At 55.8% G+C, this 24,934-nt stretch overlaps 2 protein-coding genes across 20 annotated transcripts in view; both read left to right on the top strand.

Annotated features, from left to right (window-relative positions):
• The window catches only part of RALGPS1 (Ral GEF with PH domain and SH3 binding motif 1), a 286,396-nt gene extending 263,817 nt beyond the window's left edge, over positions 1-22,579 (top strand). For 12 of the 15 annotated variants that reach the window (XM_057499045.1, XM_057499043.1, XM_036913897.2 and 9 more), the window contains 6 exons: positions 9,055-9,138; positions 10,353-10,458; positions 12,114-12,206; positions 12,359-12,464; positions 14,263-14,354; positions 17,993-22,579. In XM_057499045.1, coding sequence (XP_057355028.1) covers positions 9,055-9,138; positions 10,353-10,458; positions 12,114-12,206; positions 12,359-12,464; positions 14,263-14,354; positions 17,993-18,022 — 511 coding nt within the window. In that variant the 3' untranslated portion in view covers positions 18,023-22,579. Of the gene's footprint in view, positions 1-9,054; positions 9,139-10,352; positions 10,459-12,113; positions 12,207-12,358; positions 12,465-14,262; positions 14,355-17,992 lie in introns of those variants that run through there. The other 3 variants (XM_057499046.1, XM_057499048.1, XM_057499049.1) reach the window with 2 other exon arrangements.
• A 1,809-nt stretch (positions 22,580-24,388) lies between these two features.
• GARNL3 (GTPase activating Rap/RanGAP domain like 3) overlaps positions 24,389-24,934 on the top strand; it is a 134,333-nt gene continuing 133,787 nt past the window's right edge. For 4 of the 5 annotated variants that reach the window (XM_036913885.2, XM_036913886.2, XM_036913887.2 and 1 more), the window contains exon 1: positions 24,389-24,580. In XM_036913885.2, the coding sequence (XP_036769780.2) occupies positions 24,489-24,580 (92 nt within the window). In that variant the 5' untranslated portion in view covers positions 24,389-24,488. The remainder of the gene's footprint in view (positions 24,581-24,934) is intronic. The other variant, XM_057499051.1, reaches the window with a different exon arrangement.

Below are 24,934 nucleotides of genomic sequence, written 5' to 3' on the forward strand. Positions count from 1 at the left end.
CACACACACATACTCCAGTCTCACACATATGCACACATACACTTTCGTGTGTGTCGACATATTTATACACACATGCACTCATGTACCCTCTCATACATGGACACATGTGCTCACACATGTACATTCACACGCATGCATGCATATACATACGCCTTTCACACATATACACACCTCACCCACTCCTCTGGTGCTGAAGCTTCTTGTCTCCTCGGTCCCATAATTGTTAAATGGCCAGAGAGGAGGTAAATCTCTCCCTACAGGTCCCCATGGAGCAGAGGGAGATAATGACAAGTGACCTTGTTGAGCATTTCCTGTGTGCCAGGCACTATCTTAGTCTCCCTGCGTCCTCAAGCACCCTTACACGGAGGCTATTTCGTAGTGTCCCCACGTTCACATGTGAACAGAAAGCTCCGGGAGGTGGAGTGGCCTGTCCCGCTTCACTCCCCTCTCCAGGGCAGAGCCGACGCAAACACGCATCCCCCTGAGCCCAAGCCTACCTCTGCCCCACGGGGCTCCAGGCCTCGGCCGGAGGGCCCCTACGCCAGCTGCAGGCAGTCTGTCCTTGCGAAACCCTCTGCGGAGGGCTGGGAGGGCAGGAACAGCGCCACAGGCCCCCGGGGGCTCTTCCCTCCGGCCCCGCAGCTGGGCTCCTAGAGACACGGTTGCTCTGTTCTCACTTGGGGATGAGAACCAGACAGACTGGAGGGGCGGACCCCAGATGTGAGGAGCCAGAGGTGGACTTCTGTCAGCACCACCGGGGCACTCCTGGGGAGCCCCTGAGGAAGAGTCGTGCAGGCCAGCCCGTGTCAGCCCCGGCCACAGGGGTGGGAACGCAGGCATGGTGCCGAGATCCTGAGTACCACCCAGACCTGGACTCATTCATTCCTTCATCCACTCATTCATTCATTCACCACTTATTAAGCAACTGTTCCCTGCCAGACACCACGCCAGTCGCTGAGGGTAGTAGATATGGCTCCTGCTAAGCACCCATGACCAAGGCTGGAGCTACCAGGAAGGCAGATGGCGAGAGAGTTCCCACCCCAGGGGCAGGGTGCTGTGCTCAGTTCAGCAGTGAACACTAAGGTACAACCGTTCTCTTCTCTCTTTCACTGAGAGTTTCACATTAGGTCCATCTGAATGTGTATAGTAGGTGCTTTAGGGTGGGATTCCTGCCAGCGCCGGTCTTACTGGCTTACCTGTGCAGACACCCCACCGTGCCTCTAGCAGGCCTCAGATCTTTCCCTTGGGACTTGGCTCCTGGGTCAGCCCCTTCTTGCTGAGGTTCCTGCTTCGGAAGAAGCCAGTGCAGCTAGGATGTCCCCTCCAGTCCCTTCTGAGACCCAAGGCAGTCCTGGTGATCCGGCCTCTAGCTCCTGTGCCTTGGCCTCGGGTCTCCATTTCCATCCTGAACTGGCCTCTTTTCTTGTCTTCCAAAAAGAACCCACTCCCTCAAAAGCCTGTGAGCATTCTAGGCTTCCTTGGGACCCCATTGCAGAATTGGAGGGAAGGATTTGTCTTACACACTTCAAAAACCTTTGTTAAATGTCACTCTGTTTTCTCACAGCTCAGGGAGCCCAGTGTCACCTGGGCCCCCCTTGTGTATAACCTTCACCTGCCCAGGCTCAGCGCCGCTGGGTCCTCCCTCAGGCCACATTGCTCCTGCTGTATGAAGGGGAGCAGATGCCCACTTCCTGCCTGGGCCCAGAAGCCAGTATCTGCCCTGAAAGAGCCCCCAGAGCACTTTTCAGCAAAGCAAAGCTTCCCCTCGTGGAGCCCCTGCCAGCTGCTCCCGGCAGACTCTGTAATATCGCAGCTCTGTCTGCATCCCGCACCTGCATGGCCGGGCAGTGCCCTCGGAACCAGAGCCGGGTGCGGGAGAGGGCTGGGTGGGCTAGGCCCCACCAGCAGAACGAGGCGTAAGAGAGGAAGAAATCCTGGCTTCTCTAGTCCCTAGAGACCAGGCAGAGTTGGGGCGCAGCACCTTGCCCCACAGACCGGAAGCTTAGAGGCCACGACCTTCAACTGACTTGCCCATCAGCCCCTGCGCCCTGGTGACAAGCTTGGCCCAGGCCAGGAAGAGAATAAAGCCAGATCCCTCCATGAAGAGCAGGGAAGCCCCAGGCCAGTGGCCCCACCCCTAGAACGCAGCTGTGTGTTAGGTTAAGAGCACATAATCACCCTTGATGCCACTGTGAATGGGCAGCAGGAGGGCCCGTTGGTGGGCTAAGGGTGGCATCACATGGTTTTGTCCTGCAAATTTGCCTTCCCTGAACTTACACAGATGGACAGTTCAGCCCAGCGATCCCAAGGCAGTCCTTGGATGGCCCCAGAGCTCAGGCTGTCCCCAGTGGTTCCCTGAAACAGCCTTAAAGAGCACCCACGGTGGAGCCCACAGAGTCCATCTCAGCCTCGGCAAGCTCACAGGGCCTGCTGGTGGGAGGGGCGGGAACAGACCGGAGTCATGAGGCTGCCAGACCCGGACAGATGTTGGTCATTTCCCATCCCCAGGCTGCCCTGAAGACCCTCCGCCTCGTCAGGACCAGAATGAGGGCAGGGTGGTGGTCGTAAGTCAGAGCCTCGCAAGCAGGGGCCAGGGGGTCGCTGGGGAGGAGAGGGTGGGCCCCTCTCCTGAGACTCTTCCTCATGTCCCCACCTGCAGTTCCTGGCCTCAGTGTCCTGGGGGTGGGGACACAGCATCACACCTGGCTTTCCCAAGAGGGCAGAGAGGTGGCCCGGAAAAGGCATTTTTAACATGTGCTTAGTTAACTGGGAAGTGGGGACTATGGACATGGCCCAGGCTGACCTGGAGCAGACCTCAGGGTCCTCAAAAATCAAGGGCAGAACGGAGTATTTTAGGCCCATCAGTAAAAGGTAATAGGTGCTTCTTTATGCCCAATTTGGCACTAAAGTGAGAATAAGAATGTTAGCCTAAGAATTGAGTATTTTAAATGAAGGTTTTTTTAAAAAAGGAACAAAATGGATAATAGAGGTGAACATACCTGTACATATGAAAATACATAATGTCATTCATCTTGGTTATCTCTGAGTTGTAGGGTTAATGAGTGAGATATTTTTTCCTTTATTCTCCAGATTTTCCATAATGGATAAATGTTTCTTTCACTCCCCCCCCAACAAAAAAATTAACACTTAACTTCATAGAAGAAAATATGATCAGAAATGTTAACTGATCAGTTTTAAGAGGTGTCATTTGAAACATGTCACAAAGTTCATTACAAAGCTCTTGGCCTCCCACCTTCTCTAGCCCAGCGTGGCCCATCTGTGTGGCAAGGCCCTCTGACCTGAAAGATGAGGAGGCAGAGAGGGGGGCCTCCACCGAAGCCCCTTTGGTGGGAGGGGGAAGGGGAGGGAGAGGGAAGCGTGACATCTCTTTCTGAAGGGAGCTGCTGCTCCCTCCTCCCCAGGGAACTCAGCACAGCTCACAGTGGCTGTCGGGAGACTGAATCCCTGATCCCAGGGCCTGGGGATCTGGAAGAGGCCATACATTCAGCGGAGGGTCCACCAGGGCCAGCCGAGTCAGACCGCAGGCTCAGGGGGGCTTCTCGTAGAGACAACAGTCAAGCAGAAGCCCAAGGACAGTCCCCGTGGTCCCCGAGGGGTTCCTGGGCCTAAGGAGGCTGTGAGGCCCGAGTCATGCATGCACCAAGGAGGGACAGGTGTCTGGGAAAGCATGGTGTCTGTCAGAGTCACCGCAGGACAGGGGGCTCCAGAACCTGTCCTGATGTCTGAAGCTCTGCTGGGCTTCTGCAGTGGAAGGTCATGGTCTGGCTTCTGGGCACAGCCAGCCGCACTGGGAGGGGCCTGAGGGGAGGACCGCCTGCTCTTCACGGACCACAGCCAGGTCCCCCAGCCTCCCCAAGCGTCAGGCTTCCCAGCTCTGCAGTGATGATGCTCCCAGAAAGTACTTAGCACAGACGTGGAGTTGCTGCTAAGAGGTAGCGTTTGGTGAACCTACTCTGGGATTTTCGAGCTTGACTCCGTAGGTGACGCCGAGCAGTGGGAGGGCCCCTAAGAGGCCACTGCTGGCGGTTGGCCCGCAAGGGTACTTGGGTGTCCAGCAGGTGGGGTGACCTAAGTTTCTGCCCTGTGTGAGGTTTTTGCATTCTTTTCACCAGAGGAATCTCCCGCCATCCTTAGGGGGACCCCAAGAAAGAGGATTCACGGCGGCAGAGCCCCAAGCCCACTACCCGCAAGTCAGAGTTTTTACAGACATCTCTCTCCTTCCTTCAGAAGAGCAGAGGACTCTGGCAGGCATCCGGTTTCCAGGGTACAAGGGTGCCTCTTGAGCCCCAAACTCTGCAGCATTTCAGGAGAGGGAGGCCAAGCCCTGGAGGCCATCCTGGAGGTGAGGGGTGTGACTCACAGAGGCCTCTCTGCCCACTTCCCCGCCCCTGTGGCCATCACCCCAGGATCCCTCAGGGCTTGTCCGCCACCCCTCTGCAGCTCCGCCGCGGCTGGCAGTCCGGCTGGGTGCGGAGCCAAGCTCCTGACCTGGGATCTCCCGAAGATGCCCCCTTGCCTTGCTCTCAGCAACAGACGCTTATGTCTGGCAAGTGAGGCTCCACCCAGGAGCCCAGGCCTCTCTGCAAGAGAACAGAGCAAGCGTCCCTGGGCTGTTTACTTGACCTGTCCTTGGCCCCTGGCAGACAAGGGCTGGGCACTGCCCACTAGCTGCTGCGACTTCTTGGGCAGCTGAGAAATCTCTGCCCACAATACCTTGGCTCAATACCTACAGCCCCTCAGAGTCAGGTCCTCCAAAGGGGCCGGGCCCTTCCATCTCATGTTGATCCTTCTCTGTGTATATCCGCTGTTCTCCCCTCTCTCTGTCGGCCAGGTTGCTGGACTTCTCAGCTCACAGAGGGAAAGATGGACACCTCCACGTTCCCTAGTTCACATGTTACAGCTGTACCCCGCCACAGAGCCTGGCCTTTAGTCTCAAATCTGGCTCCTAATTGCCAGGAGAGAAATTCTCTTGACCTAGCTTGGATCAGGTGGTCTGTCCAATCAGATAAACATACAACACAAATAGGGCTCCTGAGGACCCGATCAGGCTCCTGAGGACTCTTACTTGCCCAGAGAAGAGTGAGTGAGTCACAGGTATACAAGTCCTTTAACAAGTACTGCTGGAAGGGAGGTCCCGGGGCCCAGCAGATCTAGGGGTGTCAGCTTCCTGCCTGCAGACGACGGTGAATCATCAGAAGGTGGCCAGGACCACGACCTGGCTTAACGGGATGGCTTTCCCTCAAGGGTCTGCTGATGCAGGTGGACACTGTTGATGAGCCGCCTCGCCTGGACCCTTCCACAGATACATCCTACCTGAGTGAGGCTCTGTGCACTTGAAATAGAAGAATCGGGGGGACTGTTTCTGCTGAGACAAGATTATTGAGGCCTCGATGTAATTACTATCCAGGACTTCTCCCTGCTTCCTACCCTCCTAGGCCAGGGACTCACCTAATGTGTGCCTAGAAAGGGGACAGTGCCTTTCAGATCTGCCTTGGCTAGTCTGAATTCTCATGCTGCTCTTGGCCCACGCAGGACCCTGGCTTTTTCCATCTCAGCAGCACCACCCACTCTTCCTCTTCCTAGTGTTGTGACCTTGGGCAAGTTACTCCATGTTAACAAGCCTCAGATTCCTTATCTAGAGTTGAGGATGAGAATATCCTGCTTCTGAGTGTTGTGTAGCTAAACAAGATAATGAACAAAGACTGCTTAGTACATTGCCTGGCACCCACCATCCCCATCACCATCCCCACCATCTCCATCACCATCCCCACCGTCCCAACCACCACCACCACCATCATCATCTTGTGCACCCTTTGGGATTGAAATGCCCAGCTTGGTTGGCAGCCTACATCTTCCCCAGACCAGACACCCCATGAGGAGGGTTGCCCACTGCAGCCCTCCTCCCCCTACAAGATGCGTCCCTGAGAGGGACCAGGGAAATGGCCTTCCTGCGGTACCTTCTGTTCAGTCACATGTTCCCAGCATCATGCTGGGAAAGGTTTCTGTGGTTCTGGAGTGGGAACCCCCATGTCAGTTGGAGAAATCCCATGATTTCTGGAGTTCACCAGATACCCTGCCTGCTCATTTTGCATTTCCTGGCCCTGAACATTCAAATAACTTTCTCAAAGCAGAGAAGTGATCAAGCTGTCTGATTCCAGTGGCTGAAGACCCTACCTCCTTGTGCTGATGCCAGCCTGCTGGGGCCCAGCCGGAGATGCCGCCCCTCGCAACCCCCCTCAGCCCTGCAGGGCTCCCTTGGGAGGAAAGGCTGGCCTCCACAACCCTGACCTTATTCTCCTAAAAGGTGGCCTCGGGCAGAAGCCACACCACCGCACTGCCCTTCAAGGTCAGGTGCCTCCCCCAGGCTCCAGGGGGAGCAGGCTCTGACACCCCAACTCCTGGAGCAGCTTAGCTGACATGGTCCTCTGCTCACACGCAAAAGCCAACCTCCCTTTGTGAGCGCTTGTGCTCCATCCCTCATGCCAGGCCAGTGGGGTGGGGTGAGTGGCCTCACCTCCTTGACCCTCGGTCTCCTTGTCTCCGCCAGCGTGAGAACAGCACCCCTCACAGAGTTGGGGGGAATGGTGTGTGAAAGCACTTAGTTTTCTCATACTAAGCCCTTGATAAATGGCAGCTGCTCCTTAGTGCCAAGCAGCCAAAACTCCCAGGATAATACTCCGCTGGGGAAGCCAACTGACCAGGGACCTGGGAAGTGGCCCCACCCCAGGAGATCCAGGGCCTGAGAATTTCGTGGCCATCCAGTCTCACAGACCCTGTCAAGGCCTATCCAGTGGGGGCTCAGAGTACGATGCCAGGAAGCCGCCCACACGGTGCTGGCTCCGCAAGGCATGGAGGGAGCTTGGGCAGAATCAGACAGGCCTCAGTGCAAATCCTGGCTTCCTAGGCTCATGCCTTGGTCGAGTGTCTACACGTCACTGAGCCTCAGTTTCCCCATTCTGGAGAGGATAATGGTGCCTAAAGGTCCAGTGAGACAATCAGTGCAGTGGCCTGCCACACTGGCCTCTGGCGCCTCTGCACCCCCACACCAAGCTGGTGCACTTGGGGGCACCTCACTTGTTCAGGAAGAGCCTCAGGAAGGACTGCTTACGGGGCTAGCCTGGTCGGAAAGCCCTCTGCCAACAAACGTCAGTCCTGAAAACGTCAGTTAAGTATGCAGACTGTCCAAAGGAAGGGAGAGAATGACGGGGAAGGTGGCAGCACTGCCCCAGCCCTGCCTCTGGAACGACTGGCGACAGGCTGTCCGCTGTCATCACCCGTTTTCCTGGGTGGCAGGCACAAAAGACTCCTGAGAAGAGATGGAGTGGGAGTGGGGGTGGGAGTTGTGCAGAGGACCCCCTCTGGGAAAGGAGGCTCGTTGCCAGCTCCACGCAGGCAGTAACTCCGAGCGGGAATCCAGCTCCAGTGACGTCCTCCAGGCGCGAGCGCTGTCACCGCAGAGAAGTTCACTGCCGGCCCCACCTGGACTCCAAGAGTCCCCTGGTGGTGGCTGGGCGGGAAGCACCTGTGGAGGCGGGCCGTTAGCGAGCCCCCTGGCAGCCTGCTGGAGGACGGGGCTTGTGGTGTCGGTGGCACACCCAGGTGTGAGGTGTTTGACCAGTGTTGCCCGTAACAGTGAAGTGCTGAAGCTTTTCATAAACTAGAGCGGAGTCCTCTTCATCTGAAGAGCATCACATTTGTTCACTGCTTTGAAAGCCTCTTGCTGGATGAAAGAGGGGCAGCAATGCAGCCTGTGGGCTGGGAGCCAAGCACGCCAGGGCTCATGGTGGCCACAGCTCGTGGAGTGTGGTGGGGTCAGCTTGCAACCGTGATCTGTCACAGGGATGTGGTGGGGAAAGGGACCTGTTACATTCAAGGATTTGGGGGCCAAGCATATGCTGCGGCTCTGTATCCCCTAAACAGGGAGTAGCTGATGGGTGGAAGGGGTGGGGTCCCAGAGCAGTCAACCTAGATGACCATCTCACGGCCACCAGCCCTGACCTTGGGCCCCTGGACGACGGACCCGAGGTGCTCATCATGAACAGCTGCCTGAGTAGGGGATGGACGGACAGGGAGCAGCACGGCGCCTCTCACAGGAACCTGAGCTCCAGCTGCGGTGTGCGTGTCCACTGCCACGGATGAGGACGTCCCCACACCGCCGCCACGTGACCAGAGCCAAAGGGCGACATGCAGCCACTGTTCTCTGGCGGAGGAGAACCATTTGAAAAGGCAGCATGGGCCTCGTCTGACTTCCCATCATTGTGTGGCCAGTGGGCAGGGAAAGCTACAGTCCGGGGATAGACCTGCTGCGGGGCGGGAGAAGGCTGAGGGCCCAGGGGACACGGCAGTCATTCTGCTGAGAGAGGGAAGGAGAAAGAACGCCGGGAGCCTCCTCCAGACAAGCTAGGCTTCCGGCTTATGGAGGCTGCGCCTGCCTGTGAAAGGCCCCCTTCTGGGGAAGTACAGGTGGGAAGGGAGCCCCAAGCAGCTCCCCGGAAGGTCCTGGGGTCTGCAGGTCATGGCCAGGGCTGGCAAAAGGGTCTGTCGGTAGAGAGGATGTAGCCGGCTGAGGAAATCAGTTGAGCCCTCGTGAATCCCCAGCCTAGGCCTGACATGCAACACTGCCCACAACTCTGTTACTGTGGGTGTGCATTTAATTGTGTTTATCGTGGAATATTTGGGCCAAACAGCATTTTCTGTTAAACATCTCAACCTCACATTGGGGTAAGTGGGTGTGCCTGGATTTTGGTCATCCCTTTGACACTGGAAGAAGGGTGAACATTTCATTAAAACGTTAAGGAAGTAATTACTCGGGAACTTGGGGACTTGCTCAGTTGGAGGCTCCGAGGGTGCTGTGACACTGACTTGGCAGCTCCAAACGTGCCCCCGAGGTGCCTGCAGTGTGACCGGGAGGTGGGGGGAGAGTTGGTTCGGGGCCTCCTGAGCTAATGACCACATGGTCTGGCATGGCATGGCCTCCATCAGAGTATCTGGTCTCTCCAGGCTGTTGCTAAAACTCAACCTTTTCCTCTGAAGCAGGGGACGTCTTTATGCCACACTGGGGCCCAACTGGCGGGTTCCAGTTCGGAATTCTCCCAGAACCCAGAGCTGCGTTTACAGGTATGCGTTGATTTATGTGTTCTTTCATTTGACAAATAGCTGTTAGGGGCTTATCGGATGGCACGCACTGTGCTAGAGGCTGCTGCTCCGGGACAGACAGGCAGAGAGGGAATCCCAGGGGTCCCAGAGAGAAGGTGGGGGTGCCTTGGGGGGGGCCACCAGGGAAGGCCTCCCTGGGAAAACACTGGAAGAGACATAGGAATTAACCGTACAGAGCAGGAGGCGGGAAGGACAATAAGACTGCCCCCAGGCAAAGGGACAGCCCGTGGGACCTTGCACTGTGGCAGGAAGAGCCCGGGTTTTGCTGCGTGAAGGAGAGTTAGTGTCGAGGTAAGAAATGAGAAGGAGAGGGCAGAGAGGAGGCCGGGGCAGCGGGATGGAGCCCCATCCCCCGGGTGAGGACCGTGGGCTCAAAGGCCGTGGAGAGGTTGCAGGAGAGCCTTAAAAGGCAGCTTGGTCAAAGGAAGCTCGAGTTCTGCCCAAGGTGGGGATGGCAGGATGGCCGGGATGGACAGTCAGTCAGATTCAGGATGTGGGGTCAATGCGTCCTGGGGTAGATCATGTTGTGTAGGTGGAGGGGAAGAAGAGAACCGCAGGTGCTGGCTCAAGCAGCCAAGTGGGTGGGACATGGCGGAAGAGCAGCGTGGGGAAGGGCCCCGGATTGCAGGTACCCGCAGACGCGCCTGTCCGCTGAGCACGGGCTGGGGCTGCACGGGGCGTCTTCACTTGCAGGTGGCCCTGAACCCCCATGGCCAGGGTGAGGGGGCCCTGAGGGGAAGGTGCAGGACCCATGGTATGCGGGCCGTCCCGCTCCCCACCCCACCTCTCCCGTCCTGCTCTTCCAAGCCTCCTGCCAACACAAGGAGGGGCTGCACAGCCTCAAGCTCCCAGGCGGAGAGGAAGCCCCCCGCAGAGGACGGGGTAGGTGGGGGTGCTGCTAGGGGCCAGGCTCACAGAGGCCTGGTCACCCAGCCTGAGCTCTGCTGTGCTCAGCAAGACGGAGGAGGAGGAAGTGGAAGTTCTCAGCTGTGGGTGAGCTCAGGGCCTCCTTCCCTCATGTTCTCTGTAGCCTGGGCAGCCCCCCAATCCCCTCCCAGCATGTGGGTCCTCTGGCCCCAGCTTGTGGTCTTGGCCGTGGGAACCATGGGCTGCGGTGAGAGGGTGCCTGACCCCAGCTCATGCAGGGCGATGTCTGACTGGAGGTCTCCCCTCAGCCCCACCGGCCCATGCATCTGTACGCTGGGGAGCCCAGCAGCGGTGCCCACCATGGAGGGGCCTCTGAGAAGGAAAACGCTGCTCAAAGAGGGGCGGAAGCCCGCGGTAAGTGAGATGCACGTCGTCCCCAGACAGCACCACGTCAGAGCCGGCCTGGGCCCAGGGAGCTGCCGAGCAGGGCACCCGCCCCAGCTGGGTCACAGAGTGGGCAAGGGCCTCTGTTTCCACGTCTGTGAAGCGTGCCTACAGGTCTCATCCAGAGTGTGGCGTACACAGCAGTGCGCACAGCGTACAGTGAACCAGAGTTGAGACGAGCTTGCGGGCTCGTGGGGGCCTGCAGACCCCTGGGAGTCCGGGCGGGTTCTGCCCCGAAGGGGCTCAGCACAGCCAGTGTGGGATTCCTAGAGGCGGACTGCCTCTCCCCCAGCCCCAGAGGCAGCGGTGTCAGCGAGGGGAGGAGAGGGCAGGCACAAGGAGTCAAGAGGCCTTTCAGGCTCCTCCAGTAGTCCCTGGGTCCCCCGAGCTGGACCCAAACGTCACTGGCCCCCACCCAGGGCAGGGCCTCAGCCCTCCACACCGGCCGTCGTTACCATGGAGCACCCAGGCGAGCCGCCTCTCCCGGCAGCAGCTCGTGTGTCTGCTCTGGCCCCTGCTCGGCCCTTCCCACTACCCGTGGAGATGCTCGGGCCCTTGCCAATGACACCTCCAGATACTCAACTGCCGTGTTCCTGGGTGAGGAGGGAGTCTTCACTCCAGCTCTGGGCCACACCTTGCCCCTCAGGCCCAGAGCGTCGCGAAGCATCCCGCCTGCCTCTCTCCGGTACCCAGAATCCAGGCCCTAGTCATTCTGAGGCCAGAGCAAGACAGTATCCTAAAAGCAGTGTTTCCCCCAGTGCTGGTTGGTCCAATAGTGAGTGAGGAAATCAATTCAGTGGGTCATATTGGTGAGTAGAATAGAATAGAAAATGCCAGAATCCCTTACGCGTGGCAAAGGGAAATATTGTTTCATGAAGCTTCTTTCAGTTCAGCATATGTGAAAAGGTCTGAAAGCCGCGGTTTCCACCATTCGCAGCGGCACGGCTCCTGCCAGCCAGAGGAGGGAGCCTCGTAGGCGCTGCCGCGGAGCGGTTTGCAGCCCTCTGTACGCTCAGCCCTCCTCCTCGCAAGGTGGGACGGTTGCCTCACCTTCGCGGAACCGGAAGGTGGTTTTCCCCACACCGGGGAGCAGAGCCCCCTGCAGGGGAACCCCAGCCTTCTCTCCTAGGGACATAGGCCAGGCCTGCAGCGGGGCCCCGCTGGGTTTTCCCACTTCTGACCATAAAGGCTTCCAAAGCAGGGCCATTGGGTCTCGGGCGGAGCAGCCCACTGCGGACACTATGGTTCTGCTGCACCACGGTGTAGCGTGGCCGAGTTCTTACAACGTTCCTCCCCCGGGGCATTCTTGGGCCCAGGTCACCTGAGCACAGAATCACGCCTGGGCCCTGCCTTCAGGAGGAGAGAGGAAAGGGTCCTTGAGCAGAGGAGCAGGGAGGGGAGGCAGGGCACGGGGCCGATGAGCGCAGAGGCCCTGGCGAGGAGCCTCCCTCCATGGGGTCCTGAGTGGATGTGGCATCGGGGGGCTGGGGGCCGGGGCAGAGAGGAGGCCTGTGCCAGCCCTGAGCGGGCGGAGGGGACACCCTCCCACCTGCGTGGCCGGGCCTGCGATGCGGCAGGCGGGGCCCACCCACAGTGTGGTCACTCTGCCTGCCCCGCCCCTGTAGCTGTCCTCATGGACCAGGTACTGGGTCGTCCTCTCGGGATCTACCCTCCTGTACTACGGAGCCAAGTCCTTGCGGGGCACAGACAGGAAACACGTAAGTCCCAGAAAGGACTCTCCTTGGGGGTCTGCGTGAACTGGAGGGGGGCGGGGGGAGGAGGGGAGGGCGCGGGTGGGAAAAAGCTGGCCTGGCCTGTCGGCCTGCCTTGGGCAGTGGGGCCCCCCAGCTATGCTGCTGCTCCCCTGCAGTACAAATCCACACCTGGCAAGAAGGTCTCCATCGTGGGCTGGATGGTGCGGCTGCCGGACGACCCAGAGCACCCGGATATCTTCCAGCTGAATAATCCTGAAAAAGGTGGGCAGCAGGCCTGAGCTGGCGCCCGTAGCTTCTCTGCGCCCTGCGTCCTCTTCTGCCGATGTGCTTCCTGAGATGGCAGGAGCTTCCGAGGCTGCTGCTTTCCCTTTGCTTTAGGGTCTGATGCTCGCAGGGTCCTCCCAGTAGTCCATGAAAGCTGCTTAGACGGTGGTTGGTGTGTCCACAGGGCGGTGTGCATGTATCCTTTCTGTGGCCTCACTTACGGCTGCTGGGGCCCAGCACTCCCAGAGCTGAAGCCTCAGGGCCTTGGAATAAATGAGAGTCCTGGATGAGGCAGTGGCCGTGGGGCTGGGAGGGCCTTGGGTCTTGGGAGATGTCGGGGACGCCCCTGACATTACCTGTGCCGTGTGACTCTGGCAGTATCCTGGTCCAAGGCCAAACCAGAGAGCCCTTTTAGGAAAACTCCAACTTTACCCCGTCATCTCCTGGTTCCTCCTGTTCCATCCTTGCCCCGTGACCGTGTCAGGAAGGAGAGGTTTTGGGGGCCGTCTTGTCCGGGAGCCCTGTCTGCACTGACATTCAGAACAGGCCACACCAGTTTCCTCGGCCATGCGTGCCACCTGACAAAACCCCGAATTGTAGAGTCATGGGCTCTAGCCAGGCAGACTCGCTGGGACTGTCTATCCCCAAGCACCTTCCCACCTTCACAGGAATGTTCTAATGGGGGGATCATGTACCTACAAATCACCTGGGGATCTTGTCAAAATTCAGATTTGGTCTCAGTGGATCTGGGGTGGAGATCAAGGTTCTGCTTTTCTAACAAGTTCCCAGGCAATACAGATGAGGCTGCTGTGCAGAGGCCACACCCTGGGTGTCGGTGTTCCAATGCTGTTAGCCACGAAGCGAAGGAACAGGAGCTCCAAGAAACCCAGGGAACCAAGATGGGAGGGGCCACGGGCTCTGCCTGCATCGGAGTGACCGGCCCACCTATCACTGCACACGCGTTACAGCGTGTCCGCAGTCTGGTCACCGAGTTTCTTCCTCGAAGCTCTGGGCCTGGGTTAGTGGTGGTTTCTTTAGGAAGTAAAGGCTGTGCCCACATGAGCTTGATTTAAAGGCCTTACAGCCACGGGGCCGGTCTTGGACCTTACGCCAGAGGACAGCACTGTCCCCAAGCAGAGGGACATGTGACACACGGGGAGGCCAGGGTCTGTGGATAGAATTCAAGGGGTCTGTGAACTTGGGTGAGGAAAAGACTACATCTTTGTTTTCCATGACCTCTAACTCTTTAAACTACTAGAACATTCAAAATACCTGTGATTATCTCTAAGAGAAACCACAGATACTTCCGTGTCACATACTGTTGCAGTTTTCTCAGAATATCATGGTTGATATGTCAACAAAGAGCATGCATGTCATCTCTTTGAAATTACAGTACAGTACCAGACTGGCCCCAAATCTTACTGTGCATTAATAAAGAAGCACTTAGGGGCCTGTGTCACTCACTTGTTTCCTGGAAGTTGGATAACTGTGTTCCAGTATCACCGATTTCCTTTGTGTTCTATTTTATGCATTTGAAAATGTAATTCTGAGAAGGGCCCACAGGCTTCCCCAGAGTCAAATGTATTATGGCTCCCCAAATGGTCAAGAGCCCTAGTCCAAGGGCACAGCCCAGGAGCACCAGAGACTCCTTCTCTGGGAGCCCCAAGCCTGCCTCGGGCTGCTCCTGACCTTCCTTGGTTCAGTCACCCAGGTACATGTTCACCTTCATGCCACAGCCACAGGCAGGCCCTCCCACATGGACGTCTTCTTAACCAATGGTTTCTCTACCCATCAGGCAATGTTTACAAGTTCCAGACTGGCTCCCGGTTTCATGCAATACTGTGGCACAAGCATTTGGATGATGCGTGTAAAAGCAACAGGCCTCAGGTAAAGTCACCCAAATCCTGCTTGTCACCTGAAATAGCCTCTCCCACCCTTGGGACTAAAGGTCCATAGAAAACAGGGCTCCCTCTTTCCCTCAGAGCCTCTCTGCTATGCTCCCAGGCAGCCTCTTTTGATCAGCCTTTTCCCAGGTGACAAGTACTCCCTGCTCAGCTTAGAACTAAGCTTGGCTTCAGACCAGAACTTGCAATCTGGTCCCTGTGTCTTTTCCCATAAGGGAAACACCACAGAAATATCCCTCGGGGACAGTTAGGTGGCAGGTGTGACATTCCCCCAAGAATCAGGCTACAGCATCTATTTGGATCACCCCCTCAATAGTTAAATTGATCATCCCCCCAAACTAACTAAAGGGCCTCCCTGCCTCCACGCCACTTTCAATAGCTAATCTATTGAAAGCCAACCATGGCAGCTGATGAATGGGGCTCTCTGGCTCCTTGGTGTGTCTGAGCCAGTGGGACCTCTGGTCTCTGGGCCCAGCTGGTGCCTCGGCTCCCCACCATCACCACATGCACCTCACCCAGGACCAGGTATTATGCAAAATGCTTTATATGCAGGAGTTGTCTGGGTCTTCCCAACATCCCTGCGAGGCAGGCTCTCATACGGTCTCCACCTTACGCTGAGGACACTGAGGCTCAGACAGTGGCAGACGCTTGTTTAAGGCCCCATAGTTAGTGAGATCTACCACCAGTCTGTACTTGCCGGCCCTGAGCTCCTGGCTGTGCAGGCTTGTGAGAGGAATGGCCGTCTCAGGCCTCAGCACCAGGTGGGGGCAGGTGGCAGCACCAGGGCTTGAAATAGATGGTGGCAGCCCGAGGAGGATGGGGGGATCGCGCCTGGGACCAGCGGTTCTGAGGTCTGAGAGGAGCTCAGCAAAGGCGGGTTCACACCAGGCATTAGGCTTCCGGGGCGCCGTCACAGCACAGTCGCAGGCATCTTGGCCCTCAGAGCTGCTCTCATGAACTGGACGGAGGTCGCCGGTGGCCTGTCCCGTGATTCTGTGCTCAGTTTGGTCCTGCTCAAGATTTTTACCTGTTATGTAGATGAGGATATATGACAAGCTGATCAAATTATAGATGACGAGCAGCTAGAAAGCAGAACTAGCAGAAAGTCCTTGACAAACGAAAACAGTAGGACAAGACTGATACAGGGAAGACTGGGGGTACCACAGGGAAGCTCCAAATAAACTGCATTTGAGCGCCCCGGCTCACCTAGCCCCCTGGAGTACGCTCACACAAGCACGCACAGAGGTGTGCCGCTAAGAATGCTCACTGCAGCACTGCCTGTGAGAGGAAACAAAGGACAAAAGTCCCTGGAAAGCCCCGTGACCCTCCGTAATTTCCTATCGGGCAACACCTGGTAGCAAAAAAGACAGAGGCCGATCGGTGCATGGTCACCTGAAGGCGGCCCCTACACAGAAGTGAAGAAGCAAATTGAGCACCATCTCATTTGTATTAAAACATATGCATATTTGTTATATGTCTGTACATAAAAAATCTCTACAATAATATACAAGAAACCATAATTCTATAGAAATCCTTTTCACATTAAGCAAATGTACTTGCCCGCCTCCACGATGGGAAGACCAGGGGTTTCGGTAGGCAGTCAGCTAAGGTGATGCGAAGTGAACGCGGCTGGCGCTGCCTCGGGTGGCAGCAAGAGCCAGAGTGTCCTGGCCTCCCCACTAGTCACGCCGTGTGTGCCTGGGGTCCCTCATCAGCTCTGAGTGCCGCTCTGAGAGCACAGAGCACTGGGGCTCACCTGCCACACACAGGTGGCCAGCAGGTGGGAGTGGCCCCAGGTTGGACTGGGACGGACAGCCTGAGGTAGGCCGCCAGCGTGGTGGGGAGGGGAGAGACCCGGGCCTTGGTGGTGGCCTGGGGGTGGCGCAGCCAGGAGCCGTGATGAGGCGCTGCCCTGGGCAAGGCCCACTGCCCCTCTCTGGGGGGTGGGGCGGGCAGCCCACCGGTGGCAGCAGCTCTATGGCAGGTAGCGAGGAACTGGGCCAAACCCATTTGGCAGAGCAGGCGTTTGGTCAGAAGGACAAATGGCCCGAATCTCAGGTATGGCAAACATGGTGTGCCCTGACAAGGTTCTGCCGTTTCTAAGAATTTCTGTCTGATTTTTAGACTTAAGGGAGGGGGATCTGCTATTTTTTCTTCTTTTTCCCCCTTTTATTTCTAATTTACTCTCAAATATTCCCACTCTGTGCTATATGAAATAATAAAAAGCTGACACTTAAATATCCCAGAGCAGAGGGTGATTTAGATGAACCACAGTGCCTCCATGGGGTGGCCCAGCAGGCCACAGTGGCTGCTGCCCCCACAGAAAGTCTCAGTGACTGAGATTGGTTCACTTTTTGTGGAACTGCCTTTCTTAAAATTGTACTAACCCTGAGTACGCGTAAACCATATTGATACCATATGTGTAAGCTGTAAATCCCAGCAGTAAGGCAAACAGCAGTGCACCCAGCACCCAGCCTGAAGGCAGGCAGGGCCTCCCTGCTTAGGACGCCTCCCTCCCCCAGGGGCCTCTTCCGGATTCTGTCTGCCTCCCACCTTCACCCCTAACACTCTCCTGATTTGTTTGTTTACTGTTCCTTTAAACAGTATCTAAAAATATTTGCACATGTATTTGATTCCTTAAGGTATTGTCTTGGGTACATTTTTTAAAAATCATTTTTTATAAACAGAACCCTAACTATAGTTTCATCCACGACTTGCTCTCCAACAGTGTGTTCCTAAGTTTCATCGGTGTCAGTGTGTGTGACTGTCATTCATTTATTCATACTGTTTTTTTTTTTTTATTGACCCTGAGAATTGAGGTTCTGCTTTTTGCTCTTTTGAACAGTGCTGCTGTGACCATTCTTATAACTGTCTCCTGGTACAAAGAGATGCATTTTTTCCAATTCATTGCTATGACCAAATTGACACCAAGATGGATTTGTTTTTGATGAAACTGCTTCTCATCTAATCTCCTAGAACCCCGTGGCAGTGCTGGGGGTGGAGGCCTGGGGCTAGGGGAGTGTTAGCAGCTTTGAGGGGAGGGGAAGAGGACACCCTGACTTTGGGCTGGCGGTCCCCCCAGGAAAGGGAGCTGGGATCTTGTCCTGGGCACACAGCTGTGGGAAGGTCTTGGGGTTGCTGATATCCCCAAACTTAGCCCTTCTCTTTGCCAGTTCCTGCCGTCCCTGACCACCCACCCTCCCTGGCTGGTTTCCCTGCCTGAGGCATATGCCCATTCTGCAGGATTTATCTCCTCTCCATTCCAAGTGCAGTGTGATTTCGGTGCAAGGATAGAGAGCATACACTCTCATGTCTCAGGGCTGCCACTCCCTGTGTACTTCCCCTGTCTAAGCCTTAGTTTCCTCTCTTTATAATGGAGATACCACCAGTACCTGCCTCATGAGTTATTGTGACGACTTGAGGACACAATGCACGTGAAGTGTTCAGAGCAGCCCGTGTCACTTAACAATTGCTGGCTGTCACTATTTCCAGGCCCTCTCTCCACCTGACCTGCTCATTTACAGACTAACTGGGAAAGGCCTGGTCCCTTTCCTTAGGGACTACCCTTTGTCCCTTCCTAAAGCTGGGAACTTTGACAAGAGGCTGAGCTTTCTCTTCCAGGTACCTGCAAACCTTATGTCATTTGAATAAGTCTCTTCAGGACTTGGCGTGACTTCAAAGGCTTCTGGGAGCCTAGCCTGGAACTGGTGGTAAAGCGCACGTCCTGGCACAGGCGGTTGGCCAGGGTGCTGGGAGACCCACAGCTGGACTCAAGAGGGCGCGGCCTGCGGCCTCACAGTCCAGAGGGCTCCACCAGCGCAGGATCCACCTGCCAGTCCCCAGCATCTCTCATGACACTCATTCTGCAGCGCCACCTTGAGGAGCTGGGATTGGACCCCAAACTGAACATCCTGCCCTGCCTCTTGGGCCCCCGACCATCCACCAGCTGTTGCTTCGGCTAGAGAGCAACGGGCCCACGTTGGGTCCCCCATGCTTTCTGCACAGAGGAGTGGACAGTGTTAACTGGCATGAGGGGCCAGAGAGAAGGAGCAGGCTGTGGAACTGGCTTTTTACACCCCAAGTGCATGGGGTTGCTCATCCACAGGGCTGCCTCAGATTTTGTACAACCCTCGAAGCGTCCTCTGCGTGTGGGTGCCATGTACGTCTGTGTGCGAGCGAGTGTGAACTCTTCAAGAAACATGCATTTTGGCACAAGACTTGTGACATCACCCACTTCATTCGCTTTGAAGCCCTGCTTTAACCTCAAGTGATATAGCCCTGTCCACCGAGGAAGGTCAGAGGCGGAGCCCAGATTCCTTCTGTATTAAGGGTCCCTTGCATTCTTTACTGTAAACAAGCAATGCCTTAAATTGTGTCTTGTTTTCTGTTCCTATGGGTGCTATTCTTCTGGAAGGCCTGTTCCCCGGGCCCCTGGGTCCCTTCCAGGCCTTGTGGCTGTCAGCTCTTCTGAGACGGGACTCGGCTTCAGGACTGTGGACTGGGCCGCTGGCCTGCTTGCTTCCCCCACCCCCTCTCCTGCGGGTCTGAAGGCCCATCTCTTCTCACCCCACGCACCGTGCCAGGATGGGAAGTTGTGACCCTTTCTCCCAGCTTCCTCAGAAGCAGCTCGGAGGCTGCCATGCTCACGGTGACCGGCTGCAACGAAGCTACTTTACACCAACCCCTCCCTGCAGAGCAAGGCTTTGCTCCCTCCATCTCCCCCCTTTGCCTCCACTGCCAGGGCGGGGCCCACTGGGATTCCAGGTTACACTGGGAGCTGAGTGACACTGAGGCCTTATGCTCCCTAATCTTGCCCCCAAACGCAGTCACCAGCAAGTTCTCCATCATCCAAGTCCGAGGACACAATTGTTAATGACGGTGACAAGAGAGCAAAGCCCTGGGGTGTGAACAGTCCAAGCTCTGCACTCAGTTAAGAGCTCTTCATATGAACAACATCCTCTACCTGTCATTCTTTGTCATATTTTTAAGTGACTTTTATTTTGCACAAATACATTTTTATTCAAAATAATGAATAAAAATCAGCTTTATTTACAGTAGCTTTATCACCATAGCTCCTCTTTCTGTCTTTCTCTCTTGCCCTAATCTGGATGTCCAAATTCTGAGAAGGAAACCCTAAAATGATTTTCTGAAAGAGACTAAATTTTGGGGTCCTTGTTGCTATCCTGGTTTCAGAGCTCACACTGGTCAAACTTCAAACCACCCTTAAGAGTTTCTGGGCAAGATGCTTCAAAACAGCATCTTAACCAGTCATCTATAATTGATCCATTTAAAAACAACCAAAGGACCCACCACTGTATTTTGGTCAAACAGTGATAACTTTTCTGAAAATTTGAATGAATTGGCGAGGAAAGTAATTGTCAGCGGGGTTTTGTGGTGGAGCTTTACTGTGCTCAGTAATTACCCCTCCTTTGGAGCAAAGCCTAGACTCATTTGGTGCCAGGAGAAGCCCGGGGTGGTGAAGTGGGTGCCATCAAACCTCGGTCATTGGTGCCTTGCACACCCACGCGCAGCCCGCCTCTGGATGTGTGCGCTCACTTCATACCAACGACTGTTCAAGTTAGCATCTGCTGGCTGCATGAACACACCAAGCACTCCACAAACACCTCTCACCACAACCATGCAGTGTTAACACTTTGGCCTCCATGGCATCTGATTCTGCCTGGTCGTGTCTTAAAAGTCTGAAGTTTGGATGAAAATGCAAGACCGGAACATGCTTACACGCCATGCGCTTCTCCACTCTTCAGCTGCCCTGGGTTTCCTCATGTGACAGCATAGCGATGTCATTCCAGAAACCTCAGAATTTCAGGCTCCACTAAATCAGATCATTTTCTGCCCTCTTTCTTATCTTTCACAAATGCTTTCTTCTGAGCCAAATTTGAAACAGCACAGTTTCAAATCTTTTCAAAGTGTTTAGTCTTCTCCCTAATGGAGACTGACCCCCACATCTGCTCCTAGAAACATTCTTAGCTTGGACTCTTAAAAAAAAAACCTGCTTAGACCTTGTCAGCAAAGGCCTTGCAGAACTGGTCAGCACCTTGAGGAGTCCAGGAGACAAGGTGTGAAGACACTGGCTGTCCCAGCGGGGTTTGGGGCCACGCGTGTGAGTTCAGTGCTGATGGTTTCCTAGCGTTGGTGTGCCCTCAGGCTGCAGGCGAGGAGGTCCATGAGGCTGGGACAGAGGGGACCGGGCACGAACCCCAAAGGAAGCAAGTGCACGGGGGGATTCGGAGGCATTTCTGGGTTTTGCTCCTTGACTGTTCATAGTGTATAAATGTTTGTGAAGCCATGGGCGGTGGTATGCCTTGCACGCATACGCTGTTATCTTTTTTGTTTTTAAAGCAAACAGATAATGCCACCCCAAAGTGAGAACTATGGAACCCTGTCTATGAACTATGGAGAAAGTAGCTGATATCATGACGATGATAATGAAACAGCTTCCTCACCTCTCCCTGGGAGTAATTTTTGCTCCTTCCTGGTTGAACATATCTTGTAACTCAAGATAAGCCAGCTGCACTCTGACAACTGAAGTACTTCACGGAGGGTTGATTTGGTGGAGAGCAGTAGCAGTACTGTTGTGAGTGTGCCCAGTAAGAGCGTGGCCTCCCTTCGCTGACCTGAGGAAGCCCACTCACCACTCTGTCCTGCTGTGGAAACTACAGAGGAAGATACTTGTACAATTCTGTTTAGGGAAGAACCCACTTTCTCTTGCCAACTGAATTTATAAGGCTTTTTTTTTTTCTTATCAAGATTGCCAGTATTTCTTTCATCATCGTTCCTCCACCTCCCAAGCCAGACATGATCTTCTAGGACCCCATTCTACCAGTAGAAAAAGGTCCATGGAAATGGGAAGCCATGTGCAAGCCAGCTGTGCTTTCATTCCGTGTGTGGAGTCTAGAGGTCTGCACCCATATTACTGATGCTTATAGCCAGGTGAACACTGCTAAACACACAATCTAACTTATTTTTTGTGACTTCATAAATGACTTTAATCAGCCCCACCTCATATTGACATGTTGGGTGATTTCACGTTTTAAGAAGAAAATAACAACTACAAGAGTCCCTTTGAAATAACAGATTGTCTGCGTAAATCCACCCATTCATTGCTACATTCACATCTCTAGCGAGTGCTTCCGATGTGCCGGGCTCTACGTGGGATATACCGTAAATGGCTGAGAACAAGACCTCTCCCTGCCCTCACGGAGTTGATCACTCAGTGAACGAATAATCCTCACCCTGGCATCTCCTCTGGCAAGACCCTGCCTCTCTCCTACCACTGGGTACAAACCCTGGGCCGATTCCTTCAGACAGGCTTCAAACAGACTGAAAAGCCTCTGGATCTGTAAGTTCAGGTGCAGTGAGGACTAGATGGAGTTGTTATTCTAGAGGCTGGCTGGTAGCACAGCCAGGCACAAAACCATGGTTGGGCACACTGAGGACTCCGAGGTGGAAATGAGAGAGCCGGGTCAGAATATTCACAGTATTCACTTCAGAGGTTTTTCAGTTTTAATTTCAAAATGTTCAAGCAAGTACAGCATGAGCAAAAGCTGCATTCTCTTGGGTGTTGAGAACTTGTACCACAGGCCTCCTCGCAGCCCTAGGCTGCACCAGGGTGTGTCCTCCACGGGCAGTACATCCTGCTCACAGCACCAACGCGAGGGGTCATCTGCCCGTTCTATAACCATTACTCTCATCCATTTCTGAACAACTGTGACCATTTGACAGTGAAACACTAGTAATTAATTTATTAGTAAGGTATAATCGTTAATAAATTTCGTGCCAAAATGCATGTTTTTCACTTTAGCATTCAAAATGTTGCATAGAGAGTAGTTTTCAATTTCTTACGTATTCTTCAAAGTAAGTTAAAAATGAGTTTCTACATTTTAGTTCATTTCTTGTTAAATCTGTTGCCCTCTCCTGGGCTGTCTTTTTTCCTAGCAGACCTCCTGCATGCAGTTGTGTAAGGACTTTCTCTAATTCTTGTGAACTGTCTCTCCCCCAATAATCACTGAACATCAACCCTCCATGGGATTCTTTAGACTTTTGGTGGAGTATTTTGTTACCTCAGTCTTGTATCAAGTTGCTGTATTTTTCAGCTTGTTACACTGATAATTAATTGTTTCACTAATTAAATACTTTAATGTACAAATACCTTTGTTTACTTTGAAATTAAATGTGTTTTCCAATGAATATCGCTCAATTTATTAAAGTCACATGCATTCACTTAGCAAACAGTTGCTGTGCCAGGCACAAACACGAAGAAGGTAAGGTGTAGGGAGCTCAGAGCCAAGCTAAGAGGTTACTAGAACATAAGTGGCATATAGGAGCAGTACCCCCAGGAAGGGACAGAGTCGCGCTGTGGGCCTTCCGGGAGGAAGCTGGGGTCCTGGGGGACTTTAGAGGGCAGAGGACCTTTGGAGACTGATATCATAGAACGATGAATACATGGAGGTGGGGGGAGCGGGGAGAGAGAAAGGAGAAGCAGATGAGGTTGGGAAAAGCAGCCAACCCAGTCTCACCAAGGAAAGGGTTTGGGGAGTAATGGATCCAAATCTGCAAAGATATGTTGGGGCAATTCATGATGTTGGGTGAAAACCAGAAACCCTCTCTAGCTTTCTTAAGGGGAAAAAGGGCACTGTCTTAAAGCGTTGTCTCATGGAAACTTGAAAGACAGATCAAGGTAGAGCCTCAAGGGGCCTGAAGGAGAAATGGAGAGCCCCCTGCATCTCTCTCTCCCCATCATTCCTCTCCAAACTGCCTTCTCTGCTGCAATGCGCAGCAGCAAAGGAGCCCAGGCCTTCCTGGGAAGGCACGTGGAAGTCACTGGGGCATTGAGGGCCAGGGAGTGACGATGATCCAAGCTGGCCACGGGAGCCCCCGCCCTGCCTGCCTCAGCGTCCCAGCTAGCGCCTTTCAAAGCTGCAGCGGTCAGTTCTCCAAGCACAGGCTGCCACCTCCCTCAGGTTCTGCTCCACCACCCCAGTTTCAGGCCAGCATGGCCACACCTCACAAGCCTTGCTTGCTGAGGACCCTTGTTCATGAGCTCCTCACTATTTAGGTGGCACAGTACCTCCAACTTTACCCAGAGGGGTCGCTGCGCTCAGCGCCAGTGCAGTGCTCAAGGGCTCTGGGACGGTGCGTCTGACTTGGGAAGGAGGTGAGGAGGCTGGGGTTGTCCTACAGCTGGAAAGTGTTCATCACGTCCAATCAAAACGAACACACGACGGGTGGCCTGCGAAGCTCCAGCCCTTCAGCCCCACAGCGTCAGGCACCGCAAACGGCCACCAAGATACAGCCGTACCTCCGCTTGAGGGACGGAGAGGTCCGCGAGCTAACGCAGGCAGGTAGAAAGCCTGTTTGGCTTGGAGGGTGGGCACTGCACCCCTGCGCACACCCCGCCGGGACCGAGGCGCCAGCGGGGCTCTGTCCGGGCGGAGTTGAGGGCCGCGGGAGGGAGCCAGGCCACCTAGGGACCCCAGGTTTTGGAGAGAAAAGGCGGGGCTGTGCCTATGGGCGGGGCACGGGGAAGGGCGACCCCCAGAGGGACGGTGCTACGTTAGAAAGGGGCGACGCTCGAGGGAGCCGGCCCGCGGGGTGAAGGCGGGAGCTCAGCAGGGGCGGGGAAGGTGGGCGGGGCCTGGGGCTATGCGACAAGGAGAGAGAGTGGCGGGGCTGTGCCCGGAGCTGAGGGCCTGGGGGTCGTTTGGGGCGTGGGGGCCCGGCAGAGATGCGAAGGGACCCCACTGGGGACCCCACTGGGAACCCCGCGACGCCGTCGCGGGAGAGGCGTGGCTGAGGGGCGCAGGGCGGGCCGGGCTGAAACCCGGGGCGGGGTCAGCGTGGGGCGTGGGGTGGCCTTGGCCACACGGAGTGGGCGGGCTGAGGCTGGGGGTGGAGCGGGGGCGGGGCCTTGACCTCTCCTGGGGACACCGAGTGGGCTGGGCGGGAGTTCGGGGTGGGGCTGGGGCGGGGCCAGAGCCCTGCTCAGGCGGCCGGGGCGGGGCCTGGGCTGCGGCTTGCGAACCGAGCGGCCCTCCGAGCCCCGCCGAAGCCCGAGCCCACCCGAGCGCGCCCGAGCCCGCGGCCCCCGCCCGGGGCGATGGAGCCGGAGCCCGGTGGGGCGGCCGCTGCGCTTCTGCGGCAGAAGAGGGCGGCGCTGCGGCGCAGGGGGTGCAGCTTCGAGAGCCCCAGGTACCGCGGCCCGGGAGGGGTGCGGCCGGGACGGGCGGCGGCGGGGACCCTGCCACGTGGGGGGTGGCGGCCTGAGCAGACCGAGGACGGCGAGGCCGCGGCGCGGGAAGGGGTCGCTGGGCGGGCTGCCCAGGTCGGGCGAGCAGCCTGGGCCGAGACGCCGGGGGCTGAGGGGCGCTGGGCCGCCCTGCGGCAGGTGCGGGAGGGGTTCGCCGCGTAGAAGAAACGAGCGAGTGCCGGGCATCCAGACCCGACGAGACGCCCCTGAGCGGTGGTCCTGAGGCAGGCCCCGAGCAAAGCCGTTGTCCCAGGCGGATTTCGGGCTGTAGAGAATGTGCGGTGCCGCTTCTTGTA

The sequence above is a fragment of the Manis pentadactyla genome, chromosome 3 (genome assembly GCF_030020395.1).
Source record: "Manis pentadactyla isolate mManPen7 chromosome 3, mManPen7.hap1, whole genome shotgun sequence".
NCBI lineage: Eukaryota > Metazoa > Chordata > Mammalia > Pholidota > Manidae > Manis > Manis pentadactyla.